Raw genomic sequence first — 27,117 nt, 5'->3', positions numbered from 1 at the left:
CTTGAGGTCATCTTTAGCTTAGCTTTATCATCGTCTTACTGTTACTGTAATAAGCCTTCTGCTTGAAGATCAATTGTTTCTGAAGCAGTGCGCTCAAAAAATTCCGTTCTGTTCCAATTCTTGTTTTAACAGATTTTAGAGGATGACACATTCAGAGCATAAATTGCTGTTTAAATTTAAAAATATGACTTTTTTTAAATAGAAGTGGTGCTACTTGACAGTAAAGTGAGTGGAAAAGTATAGACCAAAAATCTGTTAAGTGAAAGATTCAAACTGTTTCTCTTTCGTATGTTTCATAGTAATAAACTTACATGTGCAGGCTGCTAGGAGCTATTTAAATAACTTTTGACTATTTTTTTCAGAATTTCGGAGAGGTGCATAGATGAACTGTAACTGCTGGCATACAATTATGCAGCCGTCTGACAGTTGATAGCGTTTATGTTCAGGAACCTCTCTTGTCTTTTCTTTGAACAAAGAAATTTCTGCCATTATGAAGTCTGTGTTATGTTGTTAGGATTAACGAGGTTTTCCTTATCTCTGATATGTAATGGTTATAAATTCAGCCAGAGGAACAAGGAAAAGTGAGAGCCATTAGAGCTGGTGGGTTGGCGAACAGCGTATTCCACAGGGACAAAAATGAGAGGAAGACCTGTTGTGTACAGAAATCCATCAAAATGAAGGATGTTTGATCTCATATTCCTTCGGTTTCCAGATCTCCTGTTATTTGGGTGAAGTGGAGTTTTTAACTTGTGTTGTCAGGCTTTTTTCCTAGTCGGGAATAAAACCATTCAAGGTTTTTTGCCTGTTGCTTGTCTTGGCTTTAGGATGAAAGGTCTTTGGATTGTAGTAGAGCTGTATTTGGATAGGCTTCTACAGATTAGTATGCTGAACTGTGATTCAAGTAGTCTGGACTCTTTCAAAAGGCAGTTCAACATCTGAAATGCGTAGGTAAGCTCTGCTGCAGTGGAGTAGCAGCTTAGCCTATGCATGGCAAAGAGTTTCAGGATCCATCTTCTATTAACTCCAGTTCAGCATGAATTGTGAAATTATGAGCATCCTGATACAAGTTTTAAACTGTTGCTATGGTACACCAGTTGCGCTTTTTCATATCAGTATTGTTTTAAGTGATCTGCAGTCCACCATCCCTTTCTGCTACGGAGGAATCTGATCTCGTGGAGACCTGCTTGAAGTGTCCTTTAGCTCCTGTGCTGCTATTGACCATTAACAACTCTATTGCATGGGTAAAGGTGCAATGTATGCAAAGATCGCAAACGTGACCCAGAAGATTAGTTCAGATCTAGTCTTGTGTTGTGAAGTGAATGCATCCTAGGAAAAAAAAGCTATACCTGATTAACTAGCTTTGACTCTTACTTATAATCAGGTAGCAATTTTTATTGTCCTACATGAAATTAAAACCAATTGTTTTTCATAGAGCCTTTTTTGTTTTTTTTTTTAAGATAAGAAAATATATGATTCAGTGTTTGAGGATTTTTCTTAAGTTGAGTTTTATAATTTTTACATTAAATAATGAGGCAAATATCAGAAAAATGTATACATATTACACACTCAGGAGAGGATGGGGATGTAGATGTGAGATTTATACATTGGACTGTGTCCAGCTTTGGGCTTTGTAGTGTGAGAAAGATGTTAATTTATTTGAGAGAGTTCAGTGGAGGCCACCAAGATAGTCACAGCACATGACTTGTGAGGAGAGCCTGAGTGAACTGAGCTTGTTCAGCCGGAAGAGAGAAGGCTTTGGGGTGACTTATTAGCAATCTTACTTAACTATTTGGAGGTCAGGCCCATTCTCTTGCTCTGCTACTCAACCAAGAGAGTCAATTGTTATAAACTTCTGGTTCTGACTGCATATAACTAAAATTTTGTGCTAGCAGGCTCATTAAGCATTGGAACAGGTTGCCCAGAGAGGATGTGAAAGCTCTCTTTGGAAGTCTCCAAGACCTGACTGGCTGAAGCCTTAAGTAGCCTCATCCAAATCTGATGTTGAACTTGGTTTTAACAGGAGATTGGACTAGATGACTTCACAAGGCCCTTTCAAACACAAAGGGTTCTGCAGTTGTGCTTCCATAACTTTATTCATCCCCCTCACTTTTGGCATTTATAGCTTAACATCTGCCAGTATCCCCCTGCCTCTGCAACAGGATTCATTCAATGGGTAAATGGTTTGTATTGCACTAAAGCTGGAGAAACCCTCTCTCTATGGTATCTGTGATGTTGAAGAAAATACCTCACCTTTGCTGTTGACAATTGCTTTTTTTTTTTTTTTGCTTATTATACTGTATGTTAACTGTTGGAGATGATTGGTACTCTAAATTGTCTTCCTACCAAGCAAAAGACTTCTGCCTATGTATCAGAGTGGTGCTTGGAAGACGGTGGCTGTCAAACTGATGTGGATGTCTTGTATACTAGGAACATTCTGTGGTAGACTTTGCAAGTAATATCTTGTAAAAGATGAAGGCTCTTGCAGTAGTTGCTTAAAAAATTATAATAAATTGGGCTACCAGTTCTTAGAATTCTTTCCTGGGTCGAACAGTAAGGCAAAGTGTGGTAGCATCATGCAGTCTTCTGCAGTAGCTCTGTAGGTAGAAGCACGTAGTTAAAGCTACCTGACACACGTATAAAACCTTAGGTTTTAGTTGATTTAGTTTGGTAAACTCTAACTATTTGATTTGAGGTCTTACATGCCAGATTTGTCCTAGGTGGACTCATTAAAAAAAACATGTAATTCATCTTCTTTCACCTAACTGAGAATTTAAATTACTTAAGAGTTCTGAACTTCTGTAGAAGATCTCTGGATATCCCTACAAGTGTCAATTTCTCCCTCATAACCATCCTGAGCAAGTTGTAAGTGATGCTGCAGAGATGTAGCCAGACTTTGCTGTAATTGCTGCTTTAGGCCAGCTGGAACGGAGAGCAGCCAATCACTTGACTTTACAAAGCATAACAAGCTGGTGAAATAAAAGTATGGAGCTCTTGCTTTTGTCAAGGAGATGTCAACTACTGCAGTTCAATTTCTTATTAAGAACTGGTGCCCTAGTCTGTGCCAAGACTCTCACTAGAAAATACGGCATTGTAACAAAGTTGTGTTAGAGCAGATCTTTTTTTCTGGTCCTGCTCTCAGCATGGATTGCTTGGCACCCTCTCACCCTGCTCTGCGCCTTAGTTTTGATGAGTTAACATAACTGGATTAATTCCCACTTGCGTCCATTTCCATGTATTGCTCTTGCAAAGTTGTAGCAAAAGGAGCTGAAATTATGTAACTCTTGTTGTCTTAAAATTGCTTTTGAAGAATCTTTTGGTAATCTGATAAAAAATATCTACCGATTGTTGTTAGAGGCCTTTTACAGTGTGATAGCACTGCCAATGCGGAAACAGTCTTTTGGTATGGACAGACTGCCGGATTGCTTTTGCTTGTAGTTGAACCAGAAGAGCTACTAGTTTGACATTATCTATTAGAGGCAGTCTTACAAAACTGACTTCAGGGCATACAGCCTTTTCTGTTCACGTTGCTCTATTTTTGTGTAGTGTAAAACTTCCTCCAAGCAACCTATAACACTGATAACACTGATTATTTTATTTTTCAAGATCGAGAATGGGATTTTTTTTTTTTAATTAAGTTGGCTGCATTGCTGTAATGATGTATTGTTCTGAAAACTCTTTTTGTTTTCCAATAGGCTGGTGTTTGGGATGCTGTATCCTGCATATTACTCATACAAAGCTGTGAAGACAAAAAATGTGAAGGAATATGTAAGTCAAGTTCCTTTTAATTGCCTAATTAAATGCCTCTCCTGACATACAACTGTGAAATTTTCATTATGCAGTGCAGTAAGTCATATGGGAGCTTGAATTGACTTTCTTAGTATCAGATACAACACCTGTGTGAATCTAGTGGTAATCCTGTGATTTGTTTGGAGAGCTTAAGTTAGTTTCTCAGACTTTTCATAGACTTTGCTGAAATGTGTCCAACATGCTATGCTGTATACAAATATTTTTAAGAGGATTTTTAAACATAAACCTTAGTGTTGACTGTATTTCAGTCAAGTTCCCAAACTAATGCACTTCTGGGCACAGGGGCAGAAAAAAAGATTCTAACACCTGTAGTATAAGCAATGACAAATTGATTTTCAGTGACCACTTGAACAGTAGCAGCAGTTTAATTGTCGTTGTATGGAGCTCAACAGGGGATTCAAAATTCACCTGAGCAAAGGGTAGCTCTGGTTAATCCATTATTCATTAGAGAGGAGAAAAAATGTAACCAGGGAAGGAAAAGATTTGGTTAAGGTGATGTGGAGGAAAGAAGCAGAACAGACAGAAGGGTAAGGTGGAGAAAACCACAATTACTGTAGTTACTGCAGTTTAGAATTAATCTGTTAAATTACTTACTTTTCAGTGTGAGCAATGATGATTACCACAAGAATGTTACCCAGTTGCAGTCACAAGGAGCTTTGGTCACTGAGTTACTTCCCTGTTTTAAGAGGCAGCCTGACTTGATTTCGGCAACTAACCTATATTCTCTCCTGAACCTTGTTCTTAATTTGGCTTCCTGACTCAGGATGGAGTCAGTGCCATAAGTTACTTCTAACTCGGCAGGTGTAGCTGTGACCTAGTGCTGCTGTCTGGGTGTATGATATCTCCACTTTGTACTTGGTTGCAGTAATAGAGTGCAGTAACTGTTGTTCCTCCCCTTGTATGTCTTAAAGTTAGTCTGATTGCTCTCTCAAGGCTCCAAAGTGGACTTCATATTTATACTTCTGGTTTCTGTGTACAAGCTGATTAGAGCTTATTTGTGCAGACAGAGCTAGTACCTGCTAGTGCTAAGCTTCTGCGAGAAAAAAATCATCAAAAATAAAAGAATTTCTTCTGTCTCATGCTTACTTTACCCTCTCAGGAAAGTACATAATGCAAAGAATTTATAATCTGCTTTTCCTCCCTGCTGGCTCAAAAGGCGTCCACAGGCTAAGTAGGGGATAGCAGTTTCAAACCCTAATACAAGAAATCATTTCAATTTAAGAGGTTACCGTTGCCTCTTGCAATACGTTTTTTAGAAAAAGAAAAGTAATGTTTGTAGAATGCTGAGATTTTAACTCTTATCTCAGTTGTCCAGTTAGCTATGACTTAGCTGTCTTTCTTGGGCATCCTTTTTTAGAGATGCCTGTCGTTTACACAAGACCTTTAGTAGAGTCTGGAACTGTATTTTTTCCAACTGTGTATTTTCATTTAGTGTAAAAACACTGCTTTTCAGTCACCTGTGGTGTTTGAGCAGTCCCTGACATTGCAGTTGCATACAAAATGTTCACGAGGCTGAGATGCACGAGACTCATAACAGTGACTTTTTTATCGGTAGGAAATGACATTGATTTGTCAGTGAATTACCACTCTATTGCTGGTTGTGTTGAGTGTCCAGGTAGATCTTGGGGACAATCCATGGCTGGTCATTTTCTTTCACAGAGAGGGTATAGGGTTAACTGCAGCCTTCCAAATAGTACAGCTCTGCTGCCAGTCACATTGTGGCCCACGCACAACTTTCTTTCCAGGGTTATGCGTGGCTCAGGAGCCATGTTTTTATTTGTTGGATTGCAAGAGTTTTTTAACAGTGAAATTTTTTACTTAGCCACTGCTTCCAACAGTAGAAACCAAACAAAAAGTACAGACGTACTGACTTGTTGTGTAGGTCATGATGCAGCAAATTGTTCAAAGATTATTTCTGGAAAAAAAGTGTTGCTGCTGGTTTTGGTGATTTAAAAGACTTATGGACTTTAGTTCTAGAAATTAGGATCCGTGCCTTTGAGGAGATTTATTTGTTCTTGTAATTACTCTGGTTTAATGGAGTTGACTAGGATCTTTGAGGAACTTTTTCACTGTGTTACACCAAAGTGCTTGTAATAAGCATCTGAAATGTAGTGTAGAAGTCTGAATGACCAGTTTTCTCAAATCCTGGCTTCAAAATCCTGACTTCAAAGAATGTGCTTCAGCCAAAGCCAACAAAGATAAGCTTAACACTTGGATGGCAGGAAAAAAGCTCGACAAAACAAATCTGTAATCACCCTTTTAACATAAAAAGCAAAACTCAGTCAAAGATTCTCTAACTTCATCTTTAAGAATTAAGTAGATGATAGTCTCCTGGGCAGTGTCAAATATGACCTTCTTTTCCTATTTGTGTTTGGGTTTTTTCTTTTTTTTCTGGTATGAAAACCAGTGTAAGTCACTCAGGTTCATTTGTAAAGGACACCTCGGTACCTAATGCATTAGCTGTACGAGAATATCATTTGACTTGTGTTTTTGAGGATCTTGTCCAGACTTCGACAGGACTCCTGGCAGATCTCATGTACCCTTTTGCAGAGCATTTCTTACTGTTCCTAGCAGCCCAAGAAAAACTCCACTTCTACTGTTGTTCCTAATTGGAGAAATAGATGTTGATTAAAGAATGAGTAGCCTGGATAAAATATACTAGAAAAAAAATCAGTCTTGCATGGCATCTTAAAAATTGCATTGCATCATGCTTAGGCTGATGGAGAAAGGGTGGATGTTAATTTTATTTTTATTCAGGTGTTGACTCTGGTTCATGGAAGGGTCACCAGTCTAAATGTCACATGGCCTGTCAGAGATGACTTAGGCTGTTGTGTAGGTTTGTCTTAGCTTATTCAAGCCTGAAATATCTAAATCCTCTGAGAGATTGAAGTGAAGAATGTCATCACATGACTGAGTTTCTTTTCAAATTGAAACGCAGAAAAGTATTTAAGATAAATGGGTCTCAAGTTGTGACAGAGGAAGTGGTTTTGAAGCATAATGCACAACTATGAAATAGGCAGCAGTGTAGTGTTAGGTTTTGAGTACTTATTTAAGTCCAATTCAAAAAAAGATTGCTTAAAAGTTTAGATTAAATCTGAGCCCTGTCCTCTGTAGGAAAGTGTATATATATTCCTCCTTTTGAAAGAGGGTACCATGAATTTAGGACATGAACTAATGTCTAACAAATATGGTGTTTAATGCTTTGTGGGTATAACAGAAGAGTTAGTAGTCTGTATATCGCAAATGAAATAAGGTTACTGTGTCTGGTTGCAGGTAATGCTTTTCTTGTTTGTTTTTTTTTGTTTGGGTTTTTTTTTTGTTTGTTTTCTGGATTTTTTTTGGCAATGATAGTGTTGGCATTTAAAGAATGTGTAGGCGTTCAGTTAATATGAATAATCAGTATTTTGGAAATATCAGTGGCCAAATGCAATGTATTTTAGGGAAGACAAACACATGGAACTAATTGTGTAATATTTATTCTGAAAGATGTAATCGGTTTAGACAATCAAATCTGAACAGATGTTCAAGGTAAATGAGCAATTTAGTTGACAGTTACAAAACAGAACTAATACTTGTATTTTAAGAGCATTGTCTGATTTCAAAACAATGATGTAAATCTTTAAAAGCTTTGACAGCTCTGAACTGACTGTGCAGTGGATAGTGTATTCTGTGAAAGGTGAAATCAAAATTCTTACTAAAGATGGCGTTTTAATTTTCAGGTTCGCTGGATGATGTATTGGATTGTGTTTGCTCTTTATACAGTTACTGAAACAATAACTGACCTAGCAGTCTCTTGGTAAGAGTTTCCTTTTAAGAACTCTGGATGAAACTGTATGTGTTTCTGATGTTCTTTGATTTGTAATGATTTAAATTTTATAAAGAAGTTGTGCTTGTTGATAGCTTTTTTTTTCTTTCACGAAAAGATTTCAGTGTATGTGAAGAATAATATCTGTCTTCAAGCTTGCTGGTACTGTCACTCAAAGTAGGGACCATAAAACTTCCACCTTTGCTGTAGCAACTGAATAGGGGAGTGGAACTCTTAAAAGTTCCTAGAGGAAGGACTGTAATTTCTCTGTGCAGGAATGTATATTGAAAAGCAAGTATATTAACTGTTTCCATTTCTTAAATGACAGTACAGTCAATTAAAATAATTACATCCATAGGTCTATAATTCTCTTAATTTTTGTCTAATATAACTTCTTGTATGTGAAGAATCCTATCTACATAATTGTGTGTTTTGAAGAGATCTCTTCATGATGATTAGTTCTTATGCGTTTTCTTGTTGCACTTGTTGATTTCTTGCAATCTTAACTTGTTTGTAGGTTTCCGCTGTACTATGAACTGAAGATAGCTTTTGTTATTTGGCTCCTTTCCCCGTATACTAGAGGGGCAAGTTTAATCTACAGAAAATTTCTTCACCCGCTTCTTTCTTCTAAAGAAAGGGTAAGAAATAACTTCTTCTATTTTTAATGCCCCATACGGAAATACCATATGCTGAAATACTAACTGTTGCTAGATGCATGATAAAAGCAGATCAGCGTGTTATTGGTTTGCCAGGCAGCATGAACTTGGACTAGCAGAGGCAAATGCATGTGACTGCCCATATAGATGCTTCTGTTTAACTTGTGTGAACAGACAATGTACTACTTTCTTTTGACATGAGATAGCTTGGTGTTCTCTGGTCTGCTTAGTGCACTTTGGGGAGCCCAGTTGAGTGGAAGTGATGCAGTTTGACTTTCTACTGGAAGAACATGTGCAGTACTCCCTGTGCAGAAGCATAAATGCAGTTTTAGCAACAGCGTTTCATGTTACCATTTTTTCTAGCATAACCTAGTAAAAATCTGAGGACGAATGACATCAGTGACTTTCTGGTGTGCAAACTGACAGCGTAAGAGGAGAGACTTCCTACTGAGATTTAAGGGAAGACTAGTCTGCAACAGAAAATACGCAATTAAAAAATAGTTAAAGGCTATTTAGCTTTAGCCAAAGTATGACAGGGCCACAGATGTCCTTAGCTCTTTTTCAGTATTCTGTTTGGATGCGTGGAAAGAGCGATTAACAAAGGTGTGAAGACTAAAACTGGAAAACCTCACAGTACAGAAAATAGTGTTCATAAAGGCCAGTGCTGGACTTGGCCTTTATTAGGCAAAACAAGTAGCTGACACGATTGCCACTGAGATGAACAGTAAGGTCATCTTGATCTTCTGAAGGTTGAATTATAAACAGTTTGCAACTTCGTAAGCTAAAGGGATTTTTCCCTGTAGTCTGCTAGCTGTTATGAACTACCTTGAAGCCTTTATCTCCAACTCCAGGCATTTACCACAGCTGGGAATAAATGTCATGACTGTATTGTCCCTGGTACTTAAATATGTCAAAGCTCTGGCTTCAGAAGTTCTTTGTGAGATGACTCTACCTTTTTAAGGAACCCTCTGATTTCATCTTAAGCATGCTATTTCTTGAACAACTTTTATCTGACAAGTTAAACTTACTCTCTGTGAGGAACTTGCGATGTAGCTGCAATGTTTCTGAGCTGGGCAAAAGTGACCTCTTTTATCTTTTTGTTTGACCAGACATAATCCTTTTCTAAATGAGAGTGTATAAGTGAATGAAACATCAGTATACAAAGGCAAGAGTAATTGTCCCATTAAATATTTTCTTAAAGATTTCTTCTGCCTTCTTTTATTGATGGAAAAATAATACTGTGGGGTAATGTGACTCTCTTATGCACAGCCTTCTAAAACTTCAGTATGTTTTGCTTTTAGGAGATTGATGACTACATCGTTCAAGCCAAAGAAAGAGGCTATGAGACCATGGTGAATTTTGGAAGGCAAGGGTTGAATTTTGCAGCAACTGCTGCAGTGACAGCAGCTGTAAAGGTAACTTTCTGCTTGTATTAATTGCTTCTGTCCTTGATACAGAGTTATGTAATTGTACTGAGAATTTGCCATTCCTCAACAAAAAGATTAATTCTGCAAATGTATTGAAAACCTGGAACACAATTTAAGGGTTGCAGCCCTCTAGTCCTCCTCATCCTATGTTTGTTTGTTTAAGATGGCTTGTAGTTATTTCTTGGATGGTGGGGATCAGTTTACTGTAATTCAAAAGATATCATGCAGTTTTCTATGCAGGCTTTTGGTAAAGATGACCATTGTTTCTTTTCTGTCTCTGTTGTGCTTTCTTGTTGGTAAACAAAGTATTTAAAGGATTTCTGGCTTTTCTGCTGTTTTTCTCCAATCAACTTGAGGTAACTCCACATATGAAGTAAGGCATGAAAGATTACTACCACAGATAAAAGTTATCTTGACACAATTAACTTGTTTGCAACTTGATTGAATTATTAAATTAATACACTAAGCATAAGCTTGCATATCGCTGTTTAGCATACTCTTGCTTTGTCATGTAATTTCTGTTAAATCATGAAGTAACCTGTGGTTGTTCCCAAATTACTTTCCTACAAAACTCATGACCTTCAGTTGAATTTCAGAGGGTTCTACGTCTAGGAAAACAAATACAAGCTTATAGGTAAGATTCTAAGCAACTTTGGCCCACCAGAGGAATCATAGAATCATAGAATTGCTAAGGTTGGAAGGGACCTTTAAGATCATGAAGTCCAACCATCAACCTACTGTGACAAAACCACCTCTAAACCATGTCCCTAAGTACCACATCTACCCTTTTTTTTTTTTAAACACCTCCAGGGATAGCGAATCTACCACCTCCCTGGGCAGCCTATTGCAATGTTTAATAACCCTTTCAGTGAAAAAATGTTTCCTAATATCCAGTCTAAACCTCTCCTGACATAACTTGAATCCATTTCCTCTCATCCTATCACTTTTCACCAGGGAGAAGAGGTCAGCCTCCACCTCTCTACAACCTCCTTTCAGATAGTTTTAGAGGGTGATAAGGTCTCCCCTCAGCCTCCTCTTCTCTAGGTTAAACAACCCCAGTTTGCTCAGTCGTTCCTCATAAGGCTTGTCCTCCAGACCCCTCACCAGCTTTGTAGCCCTTCTCTGGGTATGCTCCAGCACCTCAATGTCCTTCTTGTAGTGAGGAGCCCAAAACTGAACACAGTACTCGAAGGGTACAGCTGAGTATAGCACTTCCCTAGTCCTGCTCACCACGCTATTCCTGATACAAGCCAGGATGCTGTTAGCCTTGTTGGCCACCTGGGCACATTGCTGGCTCATATTCAGCAGGCTCTCGACCAAGACCCCCAGGTCCTTTTCTCCCAGGCAGCTTTCCAGCCACTCCACCCCCAGTCCTGAAGTATAACTTCAGGCAATGTCTATCCTAGCTGATAGTTATTTAAACCAGAACACACAAAAAAAGTATGGAAAGACAGACGTGTATGTCCTGGTTAAATTATAGTCTTAAGGCGATCAGGATTACTTTCTTCCTGGGAATAAATGAAACTGCTGTGTTCATAGTAACAGGATTGAAAACCTGAACGCAGTTAGGTTACGGAAAGTGATGTAGAGATCCCTGGCTGTCAAAGTTAAGTACAGCTAGCATTTAACTTAAATTTCTGTGCTTGTAGGTGAATTTCTTGCTCTATATACCAAAGACATTTCTAAAATCTACATTTTCAAATGCTGTCTCAAAAAGGTTTGGAAAAATAGTCATGCATATCTTGTTTGTTCATTTTCTCTTATTTTAAATATATATGAGGGTGGTAGTATAAAATCACTTTTTGCTTAAAATATGGACATAATGAGTCTAAAATACTGACTGTGATTCAATTTGATCACTGGTTCTTTGTTATTCAAATTTTTAGTATTGCCTTGAGGCATGAAATAAGTTAGGATGAAATAGAGTACATCTCTAAAGGGATGAAAGTCTCCAGAGTGAAAATAGGTTATTTGAAACAAACCAACCCTCAAAGTACTCCACTGGGAAAAAGTTTAAAAACTATGCTAAATGCTAAAATGCAAGTTCTTCGCCGGACAGCAAGTCATAAGTTATGACAATGTGCACCTGTAATGATACTTAAGCTCTGTGTGTTTTCCTTATGTCTGGCTAAGGTTGAATATTTTGTTGTTAATCCTATGGTGTTACAGAAATATTGGGGGGGGGCGGTGAACAAAAAACAAACCAACCTGTTGCCACATACAAATAACTTCTCCCACTTTCTTCTGAAATAAGGAATAACTTTTTTCTCAATGTCTGTGTTTAGATTTCATTGCTGTTCAGCTGTGAGTGGCAAGATGCCTGCTCTATTTGTTAAAACTTGTTAAACATGCTCATGAATATTTGTACAGAATTAGTTAAGTGCAGATGAGATGCTTGGACAAAACAACTATCACAATACCGAAGAGCTATAATAGACATTTTTAAACAGTCTGAAAGAGGAGACTATGAAAACCTTTTTTTGGCATGTTAAACCTCTCAAGTTTGTCATTCTGAAAAGCTGAGCATGACTGCTCTATGCAAGCAAGTGGAGACAGTGCATGTGTTCTTGATTTTTGTTCCCTGTTTTTCAAGAGTTGACTGCTGCCTCCAGCAGGTGAAAAGATTATCCCTTTAGCATGAGCTGGTGGAGCATGCTATAGGATTTCAGGAATGGAATCCTATTAGTGGGATCAGTTTTGATGGGAAGGAGACACATTCATCACTTCTTTTGATGCAGCAGCCATGGTTATTCTGACATACCGGATCTCAAATTAGGAGTAGAGAATGTGGGAGGTTAAACACAAGAGGAGGTCCAAAGAAATCTGCTGTTCACTAAAGTGTCCAAGCAAAAGACTACGATGTCTGCTTATGCTGACTTTAGGAGGTTGGTAAAATTGCTTGAGAATTCTCTGGAATATTTTCAAAATCAAGTGTGGGAAAGAACGGTTTTCTCCAAGGGCTGTCAAAGGAATATGGGATTAGTATTAAAAGGCTAGTTGGCTATGTAGGGCAGGTTGGAGCAGCCAGCCAGGTCAGTCTACCGAAATTTGACATAGATTTAAACGTGCTCTGCTGTAGTTAAGTTAAAATGTAATTGGCAGGAGTCATGGCTTATAGCTTACATTCCTATGCTGGTATTTCTAGCTGGTACTAGTTAGCCACTGTTCATATTAGACTTAGTGTTTCAAAACCTGCTAAATAGCATACATTAGAAAGTTAAAGTGTGTTACTGTCAGGTTAACTTAAGAAAACAAATCTTTGTAAAATCCTGATTTCAGGAGACTTAGAGATAAAATATGGTCTAGGCTGACTTTTATAGCTTACTAATAAAAATTTTAGTTGGAGTATAAAAGAGTCATCTTAGGCCTTTAATCATAATAAAGTTGTTGGAGCTCTTTCAGCTCAATAGTATATGGATTTGTGGAAATTATGTACACAACACTAAGTTTCACTGATATACCTTGTATTTTGATTTTGATCTGCTTTCCAGATCTTCTGAGGTGCCAGTTACCTGTACATTCCAACTTTGGCCAACACATAAATTCAGACTTCTCAAGCTACTAGCGAAAACTGGTTTCTATATTGCTGTGTATGGGATGGCTGCTAAATAAGCTGTGAAATGCACTGTCCTTCTTTGAGGTTACACAATTATTGTTCATTTGTAAAGTAGTATTTGGTTTTAAAAAAAACCCCAAACAACCAAACATTTCAAGGGCTTTGTTTCTGCATGTCTTTTAGTCATCCTGAATCTGCTGCCTCTCTGCTGGTTGAATGTTATTCTAATGGCCTTGCTCAGACTTCCCCTTCTTCCCACTCAGGACATGGCAGAGGAAGGAGGTGTCTTGCAGCCAGCTGTGGCCTACAGCCAGTATCACCATGAGCAGCTCAGCTCACCAGCTTTCATCCCTCCTCCCTGCTGGGACTGCCTGGCACGCTGCAGAGGTCATTCACGGGACAGCAGTCCCTCTCCAGGTTGAGAGGGAACAGAAGTCATTCCCTGTCAGCCCGGATCGGATCAGGGAGAGAACAGCTGGGAATGTGGGCGCTGCACGCTGCAGTTCTGCGGCCACAAAGTTCCAAGCAGCTCTGTGGACATGCAGTCCATTGAGAACTTGTCCAATGAAGATAAGCAGCTTTGTTCAGTGATCCCGATCAGTGAGGGGGTGCAAGTCCAATTTAAACAACACAAAAAAGAGTTCATGAGGCAGACATACTGTGTGCTGTCAGTTTACAGCAACTTCCTTGGGTAAAGTATATAGACTATAAAAATACATGCCAAATAACAAAATAGAGAAGGGCATTTCATATATGAGGGTCAGCTGATGAGACGGCATACTAGTAGCTTACTAGAATCTGAGTAGAGTCCCTTAAGTAGGCTATATTTATCAAAAACTAGATTTAGAAACCCGTTACAACTTAAATTAGTGCTTCAGGTTGGTCACCAGTAATGAATGTGGTCTCTGAAAAGCATTCAATATGTTTTAGGAAATAGTATGGAGTAAATAAGCAGACTTATTCTTCAAGACTTGCATTTTGTTTAACACAACACAAGCTTGAGTTCATTTCTCTCCAATGTTCGTTTACATAGAAATTTGAGCAGTGAAGTTGTTCTCTGCTTTTTTGCCTGCATTGCAATTGTAAAAGTGTGTCTCAATTTTTTTGTGGTATAGTTCAGTTGGCAGCCTCTGGACTGGATGCAGCCCACTGTATTTCTTCTTTTCTGACAGAAACTGTTCAAATAATGGGACACCAGTGCAGGTGTGGCAACTCGATGCCATCATCTTGCCATCTGCTGAGCAGCATCTTGGAGTTGTGTGTGGCTGGGGAGAGGTGATGGCTGCTGCCATACCCATGGCAGGAGTGTGGAAGCAGGAGGTCCCCCTTCAGCTCCACCTGCAGTTGGATTGCTCTGCCTTTTGTTTTGTGGGCAAACGTCTTGCTTGCAAGCTGTGACTAGTCGCTCTCTGAACTTTCAAACAGGATATCAAAGCTCTTAATGCATTAACATTCTAAATGTGAATGTTACTGTCACACTTCCTGCAGTAGAGGGTATGTAATGTCACGTTTCCTGTAGTATTCTTCAGCCAGACTTTCATTCTGAGCCGATAGTAATCCAGATCCTTGTGGAATGCTTTGTTTCAGTAGAGAGCAATTATCTGCTGCTTTTGAGCATGGGGGATTGGAGGAATCTTCCAGAATCTTAAATGCTCTATGAGCACAGTGGTGTGTGCTCAGTGTTTTTTTTAATTACGAAAAAACACCACACCCACACAAAAAACTCCTTGAAAATTGTCCTCCAATTAGTCTATGCAGTGGTGTGAAGTAGACACCAATCTTGATTTGCCTATACTGGATCTTCCCAAAGATGGGACGGAGGCTGCATTTAGGCAGGAGGAGACTGGGGGGGACGGTAGGGAGTACCTGTGTAGGATTAGTATAATGTGTGACCGTGGCTGTGGAATAGCAGTGGTTGTGCAGCCGCCATTCCTACTGTGACTCTCAGGCATGTGTGCTGCATCCTTTATTTGTATATGCATCCTTTCAAACCTCTTAAAATTAGCTGTGTGTAACTTGAGTGAAACTTTCCATCTTGGCAAGTACTTTTTGGAATGAAGGGCCCATTGTATGAATCTGTTATATCCTCACTGAATGAGGCAGTGCTCCACAGGAGCTCTAGCCTTATCGAGCATGCAGTCTGGTTAAGGGCACAATGTTATTTTATGGCACATAGTTTGACTCTTTTCCCCTTGAAAAACAAAATTCTGTATGCAAAAGCTGTGCTGAAAAATAAGGCTGAACATTCCCAGCTTGGATCTAGTCCTCTATATCTACAGTGGAATAGGAAATACAAGCTTGTAATGTGACTTCTTAGCATGCTAGTTATTATAATCTTAATTACATTGTCTTGTGCAATTTCCAAATGTCTTTTCGTAGTACATCACATGATGAATGAACTTGTTGTGCAACTGTTATGCCAGTGTGTCTTTCTGTACTTTTGTTTCTAGGCAAATCCAGCTTCTGTCACTATTTTATAGTAGGTTGTGTCTACACTTGGTGAGTGGAGTTGTGCTGAGTTTTTATGAATTGTGTTGAGAACCAGCTGGGTCCATTTTATGCGTTCATCAGTGTTCAGTGATTGAGACCTGAGTCCATTTGCATCTCTTCAAGGAGAGGATGCAGACTGATCAACAGTCTTACGTGTTACAGCAGATACTGTGTAGCACACAGTCTTAGCTTTACATGCTGTACTAATGACGAGGCAATTAGAAAATGACTATTAGGTTTCGGCCACCTCCCCGCCTTTGGTGGCTGTGCAAGCTTAAGGAGTATCACTGTCTCTTCACTTTACATGGCTATTTTTAACATGGAATAATTTAGTGTGCTGGTCTACCATCTGCAAACAGTTGTTGCAGTGAGAGTGGGAACAAATGGCTGCAGCCAGGGGTACAAGAACTGCCTCAAATTGCCTTACCCTGGTACTGTTGCGGAGAAAGGTGTGTGGAATTGCATCCAGATATCTGCTACTGCTAGCTAACACAATGCTTAAATGAGGAATTTTACTTAAAAGCTTCACTTGTAAGAATGAAACAAAATCTTGAACTGTTGCTTAAAGTGGAATTCATGCACAGACTTGTCGACCTTCCTCTGAAATGGTTAATTTTTGCCTCATATGCCAGAGAGGGAAAATGAAATGTTATTTTAACATGATGTTGAGTAATGTGCTTGTCCTTTTGGTTGCTTATACAATAAATTAAGCTTCAATGCTTTAGTAATAAGATCTGGTGTAAGATGAAATAGCTGCTTGATGGCCCTTCTTTCTAAAGGGGAACTTTCTGTATGTCCCCTATAGAAAAGATGTAAACGCAATTGGAGAAGGTATACTAACATTCAAACGTGATCAACTATCCTTATATGTAGTATTAGATTTTGGGTTGGTATTATGTCAGTAAAGCTACATTAGTAAGAGAACCTACTAGCCTGTAGTCCAGGCAGGACCTCTTTGGTTTGTGGTTTCAAGTTTCTGTCTAGTAGAGCTTTTGTAGTGCTGCCAGTTTCTCGATTACTTGAGTTAATGTTACAGAGCGTATTTTTAACACTTTTTTCTTTCTTACGCATAAAGATTCATATTTGCATATGCATACAATATTCATATTTGTAGAGGGTAAAATATAAAATAGCAGAAATCTTTATATATCTTCAACCAAACTTTTTAAAATTGAAGTGTTAAAGCTACTGTCATGCTACCTAGCACTGCTAGAGAAGTACGATGTTTGAAGTGAATTGAGCATTTCTGAGTTTTTTAAACACTTCCCCTCACCCAAAAAGCCTTTATTTGCACAGATTGAAGGAGTGAAATGAGACATTTGTAATGAAATTGCTAGTTTATCTGTAACTTTTTTGTCTAGGAGCAATATACAGTTAAGCTTGGGTAAAAGCAATACTTAAAGTAAATGTAAATCTACCGCATGCTTATGTTCAATGAATTTTGTAGTGCAACAAGGAAGCATGGGCTTAAACATCTTAACCCAACTTGAACAGCAAAGCTAAACCTCTGCTTTGTTTTTAAAGATACTGTTGTTATATTTCAGAGTCAAGGTGCGATAACTGAGAAACTGAGAAGTTTCAGTATGCATGATTTGACTACTATACAAGGAGATGAGCCAGTAGGACAGAGGCCCTATCAGACGTTACCAGAAGCTAAAAAGAAAACCAGAGCCTCCGCAAGTGAATCTTCAGGTAAGTATTTATCTTTTTTTTTCTAGCTAAAAGAACAATTCACCGAAGACAAAAGTGGGAAAGCAGAAATGCCTTTACCCCATTTAGAAATGGAGAAGGTGTCAAAGAATTCCAGTGCACTTGAACAGAGTTGACTTGAGCAACATAGATTATGACAGTTGAGAAATGCTGCCTGAATTATTTTCTTCTCACAGCCACTAACAGTGTAGTCATACTGTACTCATTGCTTCTGTCTTTGCCAATTAGCAGTGAGAATTCCTTGCCAAAGTAAAGCTTAATTGGAAGTAAAATAATACATGATTAAGTGGTGTTTCTGTGACAAATGTACAAAAAGTTACACATGAAAATTTATGGAAGCTCAATAAATAGGAATTAATGGAAGTTAATTCAGTAGGTCTGTAATGATAGTTCAAAGTGTAAAATTGCTTGTGGTGATAGGAATAATGAAGGCATTAAGTTATCATAATGGACTGATGCACATCAACACCGAAAAGATGGTGTGTTGTGACCAATGCATGCTTTTGCAGAGAGATTTTATTATGTCTTATTTTATTATATTATTACTATCATCACTTTGCTCTTGAGCCTATGATGCTTGAAGAAAGGTTTCAGTGGGAGGCTGCCAATTACACCTTGTAAAATGGTGAGGCTACAAACTAATGTGGTTGATATTTCCCACAAATGAAACAGCTTTGGTCTATTTCTTTTCTTTTCACCTAAGCCTGTCATTTGTTCTCCATCTCTCCATTTCGGGGAGGGGTGGTGCTTGTGGAGCATGAAGAATTCCAGGAACCAGGAAATGAATGGTAGTCCATGGTGTGTCTGAGGAATAAATGGCTGCCTGAATGGCTCTAAACTGAATTGCTAATTGAGCCCAGAAGGTATCCCGTGCAGGTCAGTGTAAAGACAGGGGGTGCTGGCCACAGAGAAAGCCCATGAGTTCATAGTCATGTTAGGGATCATGTCGCTGCAGCTGTTGTGCAGGGGCCCTTCCTCAGTAACAAAGCATTAGTTATCTATCTGAAATAGCTTGAAAATGCTAAAAATTACTTTTTTTTTTTAATTAGTCGGGTACAGATTATACTGTGTAAATAACCCCTGGCGGTGAGATTCAATCTTGCTTGTCAAAATGCTTTCTTGGAGCTAGTATAACTTAATTGTTTCTACTTCTGGACCCAAGTTTAGCGTACATCACTCCTGTTTTCTTTGAAGTTTCTTCAGCATGAGAGATTTTAAAAAAAAAGAACTAAACCACAGGTAGACTTAAGGACGCTATGTAGCAATATTTCGTTCCACTTCACAAAAAATAATATTCTATCTGAGCTGGGAGCTCCTGTGCAAATCAGTTGAAAAGACCTAGTTGTAGAAGGACATTGATCAAAGGATAACTGAGCTGCCAGTGTGCTTGCTGTGAAAAAGGCAAATGTGATTTTGCATCAGAAGAGGTGTTACAAACAGATAAGGAAGCATTGGTGTCATTACAAACATCCCTAGTCAGAAACTATATGAGTAGCAGATGTGATCTGTGTCTTCCATATTGAGAAAGATGAATTGAAACTGTATTGGAGGCAGAGGCATGTTGCAGACCAGGCAAGTCTGCCTTAAGTAGCTGTGTAGTGGGTGAATGTGATTCTAAAAGGTGTCTCCAAGTGTTACAGCTTGTACGTTCTGCAACGGCCTTACAAAAGGAGAGCTTGGCAGGGGGGAAGAACCAGAGTATCTTCGGGGTGTTTATGGTATGTCTATGATGGGGATTCGGGGCTTTTGGACCCTAAGGATCTCTTCAGCACGTGTTTTTAAGCAGTTTGCGCCCTCTAGTGAGAATCTTTGCTAATAATTCGGTCCTAATTTTGCTGGCCGTAAACAACCCTTAATGGTACTTTGATGTTGTATCTATCTGAAAGGAACTTTGGTATTAAATATGCAGAGAGGTACACAAGTATGAAGAAAGATCCAGTGAATCATAGAATGCCTTGTTTGGAAGGGACCTTTAAAGATTATCTAGTTCAAGCCCCCTCCCATGGGGATTGTGGCTGAAGATCTTAAATAATTCTCAAGATGACCACTGAGGTTTTTGCAGTTCGATGTAAAGCAGAAGATGGTAGCAGATTGGTTGTTTAACTTTTGACAGTTAAGGGACCACTGCATTACGTATCTGTGGAATGAAATGGCTTGTTACTTAAAAATGGCACAATTACAAGGAAAAAGTTCCTGGCAGACTAAATGTTTCAATGTTTTGAAACAGCTGGCAGATTGACCATATTGTTTAAAAGAATAAGGTGTGTGTTAAAGATGAAACTCGTGGCTTTCTTAAAAATCTAAAAGTTTCAGCTGCTGCTTAATAAGCAATTTTATTAAACTATTTTTAAAGGTTACAAAACTCCACTGGAAAAAAATCCTGGAGATGATAAAACCGATGAAGAGATGGAGGGAACACATTCAGAGGATGAAATGTTTGCTCAGAGAGGCCTTCGAAGAACTCAAAGCATGAAATCTGTGAAAACTATTAAAGGCCGTAAAGAGGCAAGTATAATCTTACTTAAGTATTTTTTTAACAACCTACCTTGAGATTTTTAATAATGCAGAATTTTTTTCTTAATCTTAGAGGGGTTATCAATGATCAGTGGGTTGTACAATGCTAAATGGAGAAGGAAATATGTGATAACATCTAAGCTTGGAGCTTTTTTACTTTGGGCTTTTAAAGGGAAATGCAGGAATGAAATGAACTAAGCAAGGAAAAAGGAAGGAGGGGATAAAATAAACTGTGTTTGTAATACTAATTCTGGCACCATCGAGCCCAAATTCCAGGAACGGCTCACTTTGAAAGCGGTGTAGATAGCGATATTATCATCTACATTTGCACGCCTTGCTTGTGCACACTTAAACACCTGCAGTTCAATGGAGTAAAGAAGATTCAGAATTGTTTAGTTCCCATAGACTTATGGTCTGCTTAGACTTGTAACTCACAAAGTGAACACTCTATGTAGGATTCAAAGTGCTTTATATTTGTATGTGTCACAACATTTAAAGATGCTTCAGGATAAATATGGAATCTCACAAAAGTTTTCTGGTAATTCTGGGAAAACAGTTGAGACTTATCCTTCTTTCCCAATTCTGTTGAAACTGACTCTCGTTCAGTTGTAGGTAGATTCTCTTACTGAGAATGTGGAGGGTCCGGAGCACACTTAAAGACGCTTAGCAGATTGGATTAGCGGAAAGGTACATAATACTTCTGCCTGAAGTGATCTCACCTCTTCATTAAGTTATCTTTTTTTTTTTCCCCGCTCAGATACGGTATGGATCACTGAAATACAGAGTAAAGAAGAGACCCGCTGTATACTTCTAAGTGTATTGCACAATGCCTGCAAGACAAACTGCTGTATTATAATAACTTGAATTCAGCGTGTCGTGTTAAAGATCTGTGTATGATTCATATGATGAGTATGTATGAATGGGTATGGTAGGACTTGGTTTTATGAACCTAAATGGTTGGGTAAAGTATTACTCTGCTTTTCTGTAACTGCTTATTGTTTAGGCTTAAATCTGGACAAGTTATAGTATGAATATCAGCACTCCTTAAATGGGAGTTAAACAGCCTTTTTCCAGAGGTACTGAACAGACCAAAATAACTACAACTCTGATTGAATTAACAGAAGTTGTAAGTGTTTGGAACTTGTGAAAATCGAACCCATAGTGTCTCCAAGTTTACATGGAAAGATAGGTATACTTGAAATATTTTGCTACAATTCCTGAAAAGGCCTTTGTGTAATTTAAAAATGTACAGTTTTTTAAAAATGTAAAAATGGACGGTGGATGATGGTGGCGAAGGAAAAGGAAAGACAACGTAGATATGGTACATCCTTAAGATCATCTTCTTGCATCATATTGCCAAGCTTAACAAACTTACATAATACTAATAGGTGCAAACTGGGGGTACATTTAGCACTTTATGCAAAACTGTATAGTTTTGCACACTTACTGATTTACAGCTGCACATGTCATTTTAGTGACTTCAGTAGGTTAGACTTATCTTTTGAATGCCAGCAATTCTTGTATTTCATGATCTCTTTAAAATTTATCTTAATTGCTTAAGCACACTTAGGATGCTGTAGATAATTGCTACTAACAATATTATCAGGTGCCTTTCTATGTATTACAAGGCTGTGAGGTTTTTGGCCTGTGTGTGGTTTTTTTGGTTGTGTGTTTTGTTTCTGTTTTGTTTGTGTCTTTCTTCCTCCTTCACCTAGAGAGCTGTAACATGATTTAAGTCATTTTTTGGTTAAAATTGTGGTAAGTAAAACTTGTAGCAATTCCAGTGATAGACCTCAGGGATCTGATCAGCCCATCAGCTGTGTATTAAAGTCATGCTGACACGAAGGCATGTATGATAGATTATTCAGGCCCTGGTTTGGTTTTGCTCTGCATTGCTTTAAGATTGAATATATATATATTAGAACATGTATGTGTGTATATTTCATACTATATGTGGATTCTAAAATTGGCTGTGTAGTGCTTCCTTTTGTTGCTAAAGTTATTACTAAAATATCTACGTACAAATAGCTTTTTTAAAAGTCTAGCTGATTTACTCAGCCGTTTTATTAACCTAGAGTCCCATGGCATAACTGTTTGCACAGAGATTAATTTTGGAACGTCATTCAAGGCAGGGACTTGTCAAAATGACTTTTTGAGGTCCCCTTTGGTTCTATTTCTGCAATTCTGAGAATTAGGCTGATTCTAATTTTCTGCATGACTATATTTCTACTGTGGATTCAGGGAGAAAACACCTACTTCTTGTAGATAGTATTTTAATACTTGGCATGGGAAGAGATGGCGTTACTTTCCTTGAAGAGAAAATAGCGCGTGATCCCTCTTACCCTTGGATTTCAGACTCCAACCCTTGGACCTTCCCCCAGGTATGACAGTGATCTGCAAATCTACTGCAGCTCTTTTAAACATTCTTAAGGCTTGGGCCTGCTGCAGTTCTTTTTCTTTATATTATAGCTATAGCGGGTTCACTGCTGGTAGGCACTTAATAGCCTGCTAATATAGATTGGCATTTGAAGTAGTCTTCTGCAGACTTTGGGCCAGGGTTCGAATTGTATGGATAAAAATGCAGCTGGTTTGTATTAGCATTGTGTTTCTCACTTGCTATTGTAGGCATTTGTAAGCCAAGTGCAAAGCCTTGGTCAAAAATAACAATGCTGATGGCACAGTGCTTTTAGTATCTCCGAGGAAGTTCAGTGCTTTAGTAAGAAGTTGCAACAGTCGATACGTGATTAAAAGGCCAAAGCCTGTGTTACTATACTCAAAGATGCAGTTCCAGAAGACAGGAAGGCTGCTCTCCCAAATGAGTGTAGTGCAGAAATGCCATCCTCCAACCAAAACTGCAAGTTATGATCTAGCTTTTATAAGGAGCTGTTGTCTGTGGGGATGGCAGTGATCAGAGAGGCGGCCTCCCCGGGGCATGGCTCATCACTTGTGCCCCAGGAATGTTTGTGCTTCTCATCTGTTTCCCTTTTTTTTAGGGAAAGGCTGTTTGTGTGTTAAGGTGTGTAAGATGTTAGAGGAAACAGAGGGTTTTGTTTTTGCATCTCACTCCTCTTCGAAAATCAGACTTACCCGGGCCTTGGGTGGAATCTCTAATTCTTATTCTCCAGCTGAGCGTCCTCTTGGAGCACTTGCTGCCACATCTTGCTTTAGCTCATCATGTTTGTTTTATCAGCAAGCATGATAATAAAATTGTCATCTTTCTAGAAGTCGGAACCCTGCATGAAGGAGCAGGGTAAGCCCTTCTTTCAGAATTACAGTTTCTGTTAAACGTTCATGTGGATCCTGTTTCAGGGGTTGTGTTCTTTCCACATTTGCAGGGCTAGAGATCACTTGAGTAGTTTAGGCTCTGCCACACTTGTGGTCAGTAAGTTGCCCTACATGTCGTTATGTACTTGAGACTGTAACTTCTGGCAGACTTAACTTGCTAATTAAGTAGTGACGAAGGCTAAATAAACTCCTTTTTCTGAACTATGCATGGAGCTAGGAAAGCTGGCAGTATTATTCATATTCATTACTGTTTGCACTGTACTTGTGTTCTCTCAGATACTGTCTTAAGCGACAAATTCCAGTGTTTTCCTAGCTATTTTTTCCAGTCTAATATCTTACTGTACAGTTCTTTTCTTGACAGCTCTATTTTTGCTTTTTGAATTAATTCATCCTGAAACTGGTTTACTGTAGTATCTTAATCTTTTTTTTCCTTGTTGTTCATTGTCCACTGATGCTGGGCAGGGCACAATGGCATGATTAACTTTCATCCGAATGATACGTGTTTTTCTATGATATGTATGCTTGTTGAATTTAGTTTAGTTTGGTTTTGAAATACTACACAATCTTTTAAACTTTGTGTACAGGGAATTTTCAAACATTTTTGCCTTAGCAACTGCAAAAGTCATCTGTCTAGCTCTTGCCAGTAAACTTCTTGGAAAAATGTTAAACAAAAATCAACATTTAACTTAACGTTCTTTTTGGGTTTGGAATGTGTAGTTCATGTCAAATTATATAATCTTATGAACTAAGTGTTTCATGAGAATTGACTGACTGCCACCAACAGGACTGCTAATATAGTTAAAGAAAAACTTATTTAGAGGTTAAAGGTACTTTAAAAGAGAATATGCATTTCTTGTTTGATCACATAAAGGTTTAAAGCCTTTCCAAAATTTATCTGAACTGACTCAGATTTCTTAGCAAGAGCCTACTGTACATATTAAAATACACAGTTTGAGATGAGGATTAAATTGATGGCCTCAGTTGCAAATAAACTTAGGCCAGACTGATTACAAGGTAATTGCCTATATTAGCTACTTAATGCTAATTGCTTTGCTATGTGAAAGTAACTGAATATTATCCAAGATACTTTTTGCAAACTACAATGAATTTTAGAATGAACAGAAGATAATTTGGTTAAACAGGATGGTGGAGTAAATGCTAGATGCATTTAACACGCTGTTCATGACAAAAGATGCATTTTATTTTTGGTGTTGCTTTTATTAATGGGAAGTTGGTATTTTTAAGTATTTTTCTACAGAAATGTGTCTGTGCAAAGGCAATACTTTAACATTTTTCAAGAACTAATGTTTTAAAATGCTACAGACCAGAGACTGTCTACAATGAGACTGAAGTTAGTAGCTTTAAAAAAAATGCAATGTAAGCTTTACTTTTTTATATTGTAATAATAACTTGCTGTCAACTTGTTTACATATTTGTAGGACGGAAAGCTTCGTTATGCATTGACTTATCTTGATACTATCTTCAATAAATGCTGATTTGAGCAGGATGCAGTGGATATTTGATTACCTGAATTATGATTAACAAATCAGTCACTATGTAATCTGTATTCTATTATTTTAGGGATTCCAGTAATGAAACAACCTATCTGAATTTTGAAGAGACTTTTAAAACTGTTCTAAGTATGACTAAATTGTCATTGAGGTTTTGCCATAGAGCCTGATGCTGATTTAGACTTAAATGAAACTTACCCTGCTGAAGGTAACTGGAAAATGCTATAGTGCTACCTATTCTGATTAGATGTTCAGTTTGGAGTCAACTCAAAATGAGATACTTAATCTTCCAAAAGAATATGGCGCCCTGGGGAACTGTGGTTTTTTTTTTTATTAAACCACTTCTAATGCTAGCTTCTTTTTTTAATCAATGCAGCTTTACTGTTGTTTGTGCCAATAAACAGATTTTGTTTTGTATTTCCTAGTCAAACTGAGTAACCCAGAGGAGGAGATGCATAGGTAAACTTGGGCCTTTTTGTTTTTCAAACCTCACTTCAAGTAAGTTCTTAACACCCTGAGTAAAACCCAAGCAAGAAACTTCGATAACTACATTTGCTGGACCTTTTTTTGCAAGGTTTCCTGACTTACTGCCTCAAAGGAAAGAATTTCTTGATATGGTTAATTGAGGAGAGACTTAAAAAAGACTATTTATTCCTACTGTCTCCTAAGCGTTATGAAAATACTTCCCAGAAGCGCAGACAGACTGCAGGGGACCTTGCAGTGATTGCATTCCGAGTGTCAGAACAATTCATATGGTACAAAGCCCCCACCTACTGAAGAAGTTGTGGATGTCAGAAAACAATGCTGATCTTCCCCCCGTCCTTTATTTGTTCAACTAATGTTTAGCAGGTAGCAGGAACATTCGTGAATGTGGGCTAAAAGCTGTCTTCCTGCTGCTTAACTTGATGCTGGGGAATGATTGGTTGGTGATTCTAAAGTAGTGCAGGTATGTATGTCCTAGGCTAAAATCTTCTAGATGAAGCGGATGCAGCAATGGTGACAGGTTTTTTTGGCTTTTGGGGCTTGCTTTCTTTTTTTTTTTTGAGACCTTCAAGTGTTGTGTATTTTCCACACTAACGTGGGAAAACAAATGATTTAAAATGAGGGGGAACCTAATTGGTTTTGTAAAATCAGTAGACTTCCAAAATTATTTTCATCCTTTCTTTAGATCTGTTCAGGAACAAACCAGGAGCCTGTCTTGTTTACATCTGCCTGCCTTTGCCAAGGTTCACCAACAGATTGCTCTGTTTCAATTAGAGTAGGAATCATGAAAGCAGCTGGAGCAGGGACTATAAAGACTTCAAATAAAACCCAGGATTTCACTACCGTCTGCTAATGTACGGTGACTACATGGATGAGGAAGCTCAGAGTTGATTTAGAAAGTTGCTTTTATCCAGGCTGTCACAGTTCCAAGGTAAGCAGCACTTTGACCCTCACTTAGCTCTTCCTGGGCAATATACCCATAATATCATCTGGCACTCGCCGCTTTCTTGGTGCGCTGTGCCCTCCCATCCAATCTTTCCAATAATTTTACTTCTCCTGGACTGATACTAAGGGGAGGTCATCCGAACTTACTGCCTTGAATGAAAGAATGTTGATATGGCTGAGTGGGGAGAAAAAACTTTTTTTTTTTAAAAAAACCCAAAAACAACAAACAAACAACCCCCCCCCCAAAAAAAAAACACAACCCCCCAAAAGAAACCAAAAAAAACCCCAAAACAAACCCCACATAGAACAAACAAACCCCAAACAAACAGAAAAACCCAAGCCCAAAACAAACCCCCTGTATAAAGCTATAAACTGCATCTTTAAATGTAATGCTAGGAAAAGTGCAAGCATAACCATGTTTATGTATTACAGTCTTGAAGGAATTACACCAAAGAAAGCCACTCACTGTGCTTTTGTCAACCCCCTTTTCCCCAGCCTAATTAATAACAGTTAATGTCTCTGTTCTTAATACTGGCATTGCCAACTGAACTGGAGTTTCTCCTGGTGGCCGTAGGACGTGGAGTTTTTAGGTGCCACTCCGCTAACTGGACGGAAGCCACAGGGTGAACAGAGCCTTTATAGTAGTTTAATTAGTTTTATTGAAAGAGCGAGCCGAACTGACTCGTTCCGTGGGTGCCCAGTTGCCACTCGGGGCAGAGCCAGCAGCCTGCGGGGAAGGCTACGGGGGCAAAATCAACCAGCGGTAGCAGCCTGCCCTTATCTTCCCCAGATTAAATCCTGATGGAAACCCCTCCTTCTCTTAAACCCGAGGGCGGCGGAAGAGAGCGAACCCCTGTGCCGGGGCGGTGAGCGGCTCTCCCCCGGCCGGGGGTGGATATGGTGGGGGGGACGGACCGGCAGGTGGGGG

At 38.6% G+C, this 27,117-nt stretch overlaps 1 protein-coding gene across 1 annotated transcript; it reads left to right on the top strand.

The window, feature by feature from the left end:
- The first annotated feature begins 3,698 nt into the window (after positions 1 to 3,698).
- On the top strand, positions 3,699 to 21,024 carry REEP3 (receptor accessory protein 3). The gene is made up of 7 exons (XM_009889799.1): positions 3,699 to 3,765; positions 7,527 to 7,603; positions 8,130 to 8,250; positions 9,570 to 9,683; positions 17,286 to 17,433; positions 19,805 to 19,956; positions 20,723 to 21,024. Exons 1-7 carry the CDS (start codon positions 3,706 to 3,708, stop codon positions 20,777 to 20,779), a joined length of 729 nt encoding a protein of 242 aa, XP_009888101.1. The 5' UTR covers positions 3,699 to 3,705; the 3' UTR covers positions 20,780 to 21,024.
- The last annotated feature ends 6,093 nt before the right edge of the window (positions 21,025 to 27,117 follow it).

The sequence above is a fragment of the Charadrius vociferus genome, unplaced genomic scaffold, assembly GCF_000708025.1.
Source record: "Charadrius vociferus isolate BGI_N301 unplaced genomic scaffold, ASM70802v2 scaffold738, whole genome shotgun sequence".
NCBI lineage: Eukaryota > Metazoa > Chordata > Aves > Charadriiformes > Charadriidae > Charadrius > Charadrius vociferus.
The sequence above is the reverse complement of the archived record's forward strand: the minus strand, read 5'-3'. Positions and strand labels throughout refer to the sequence as shown.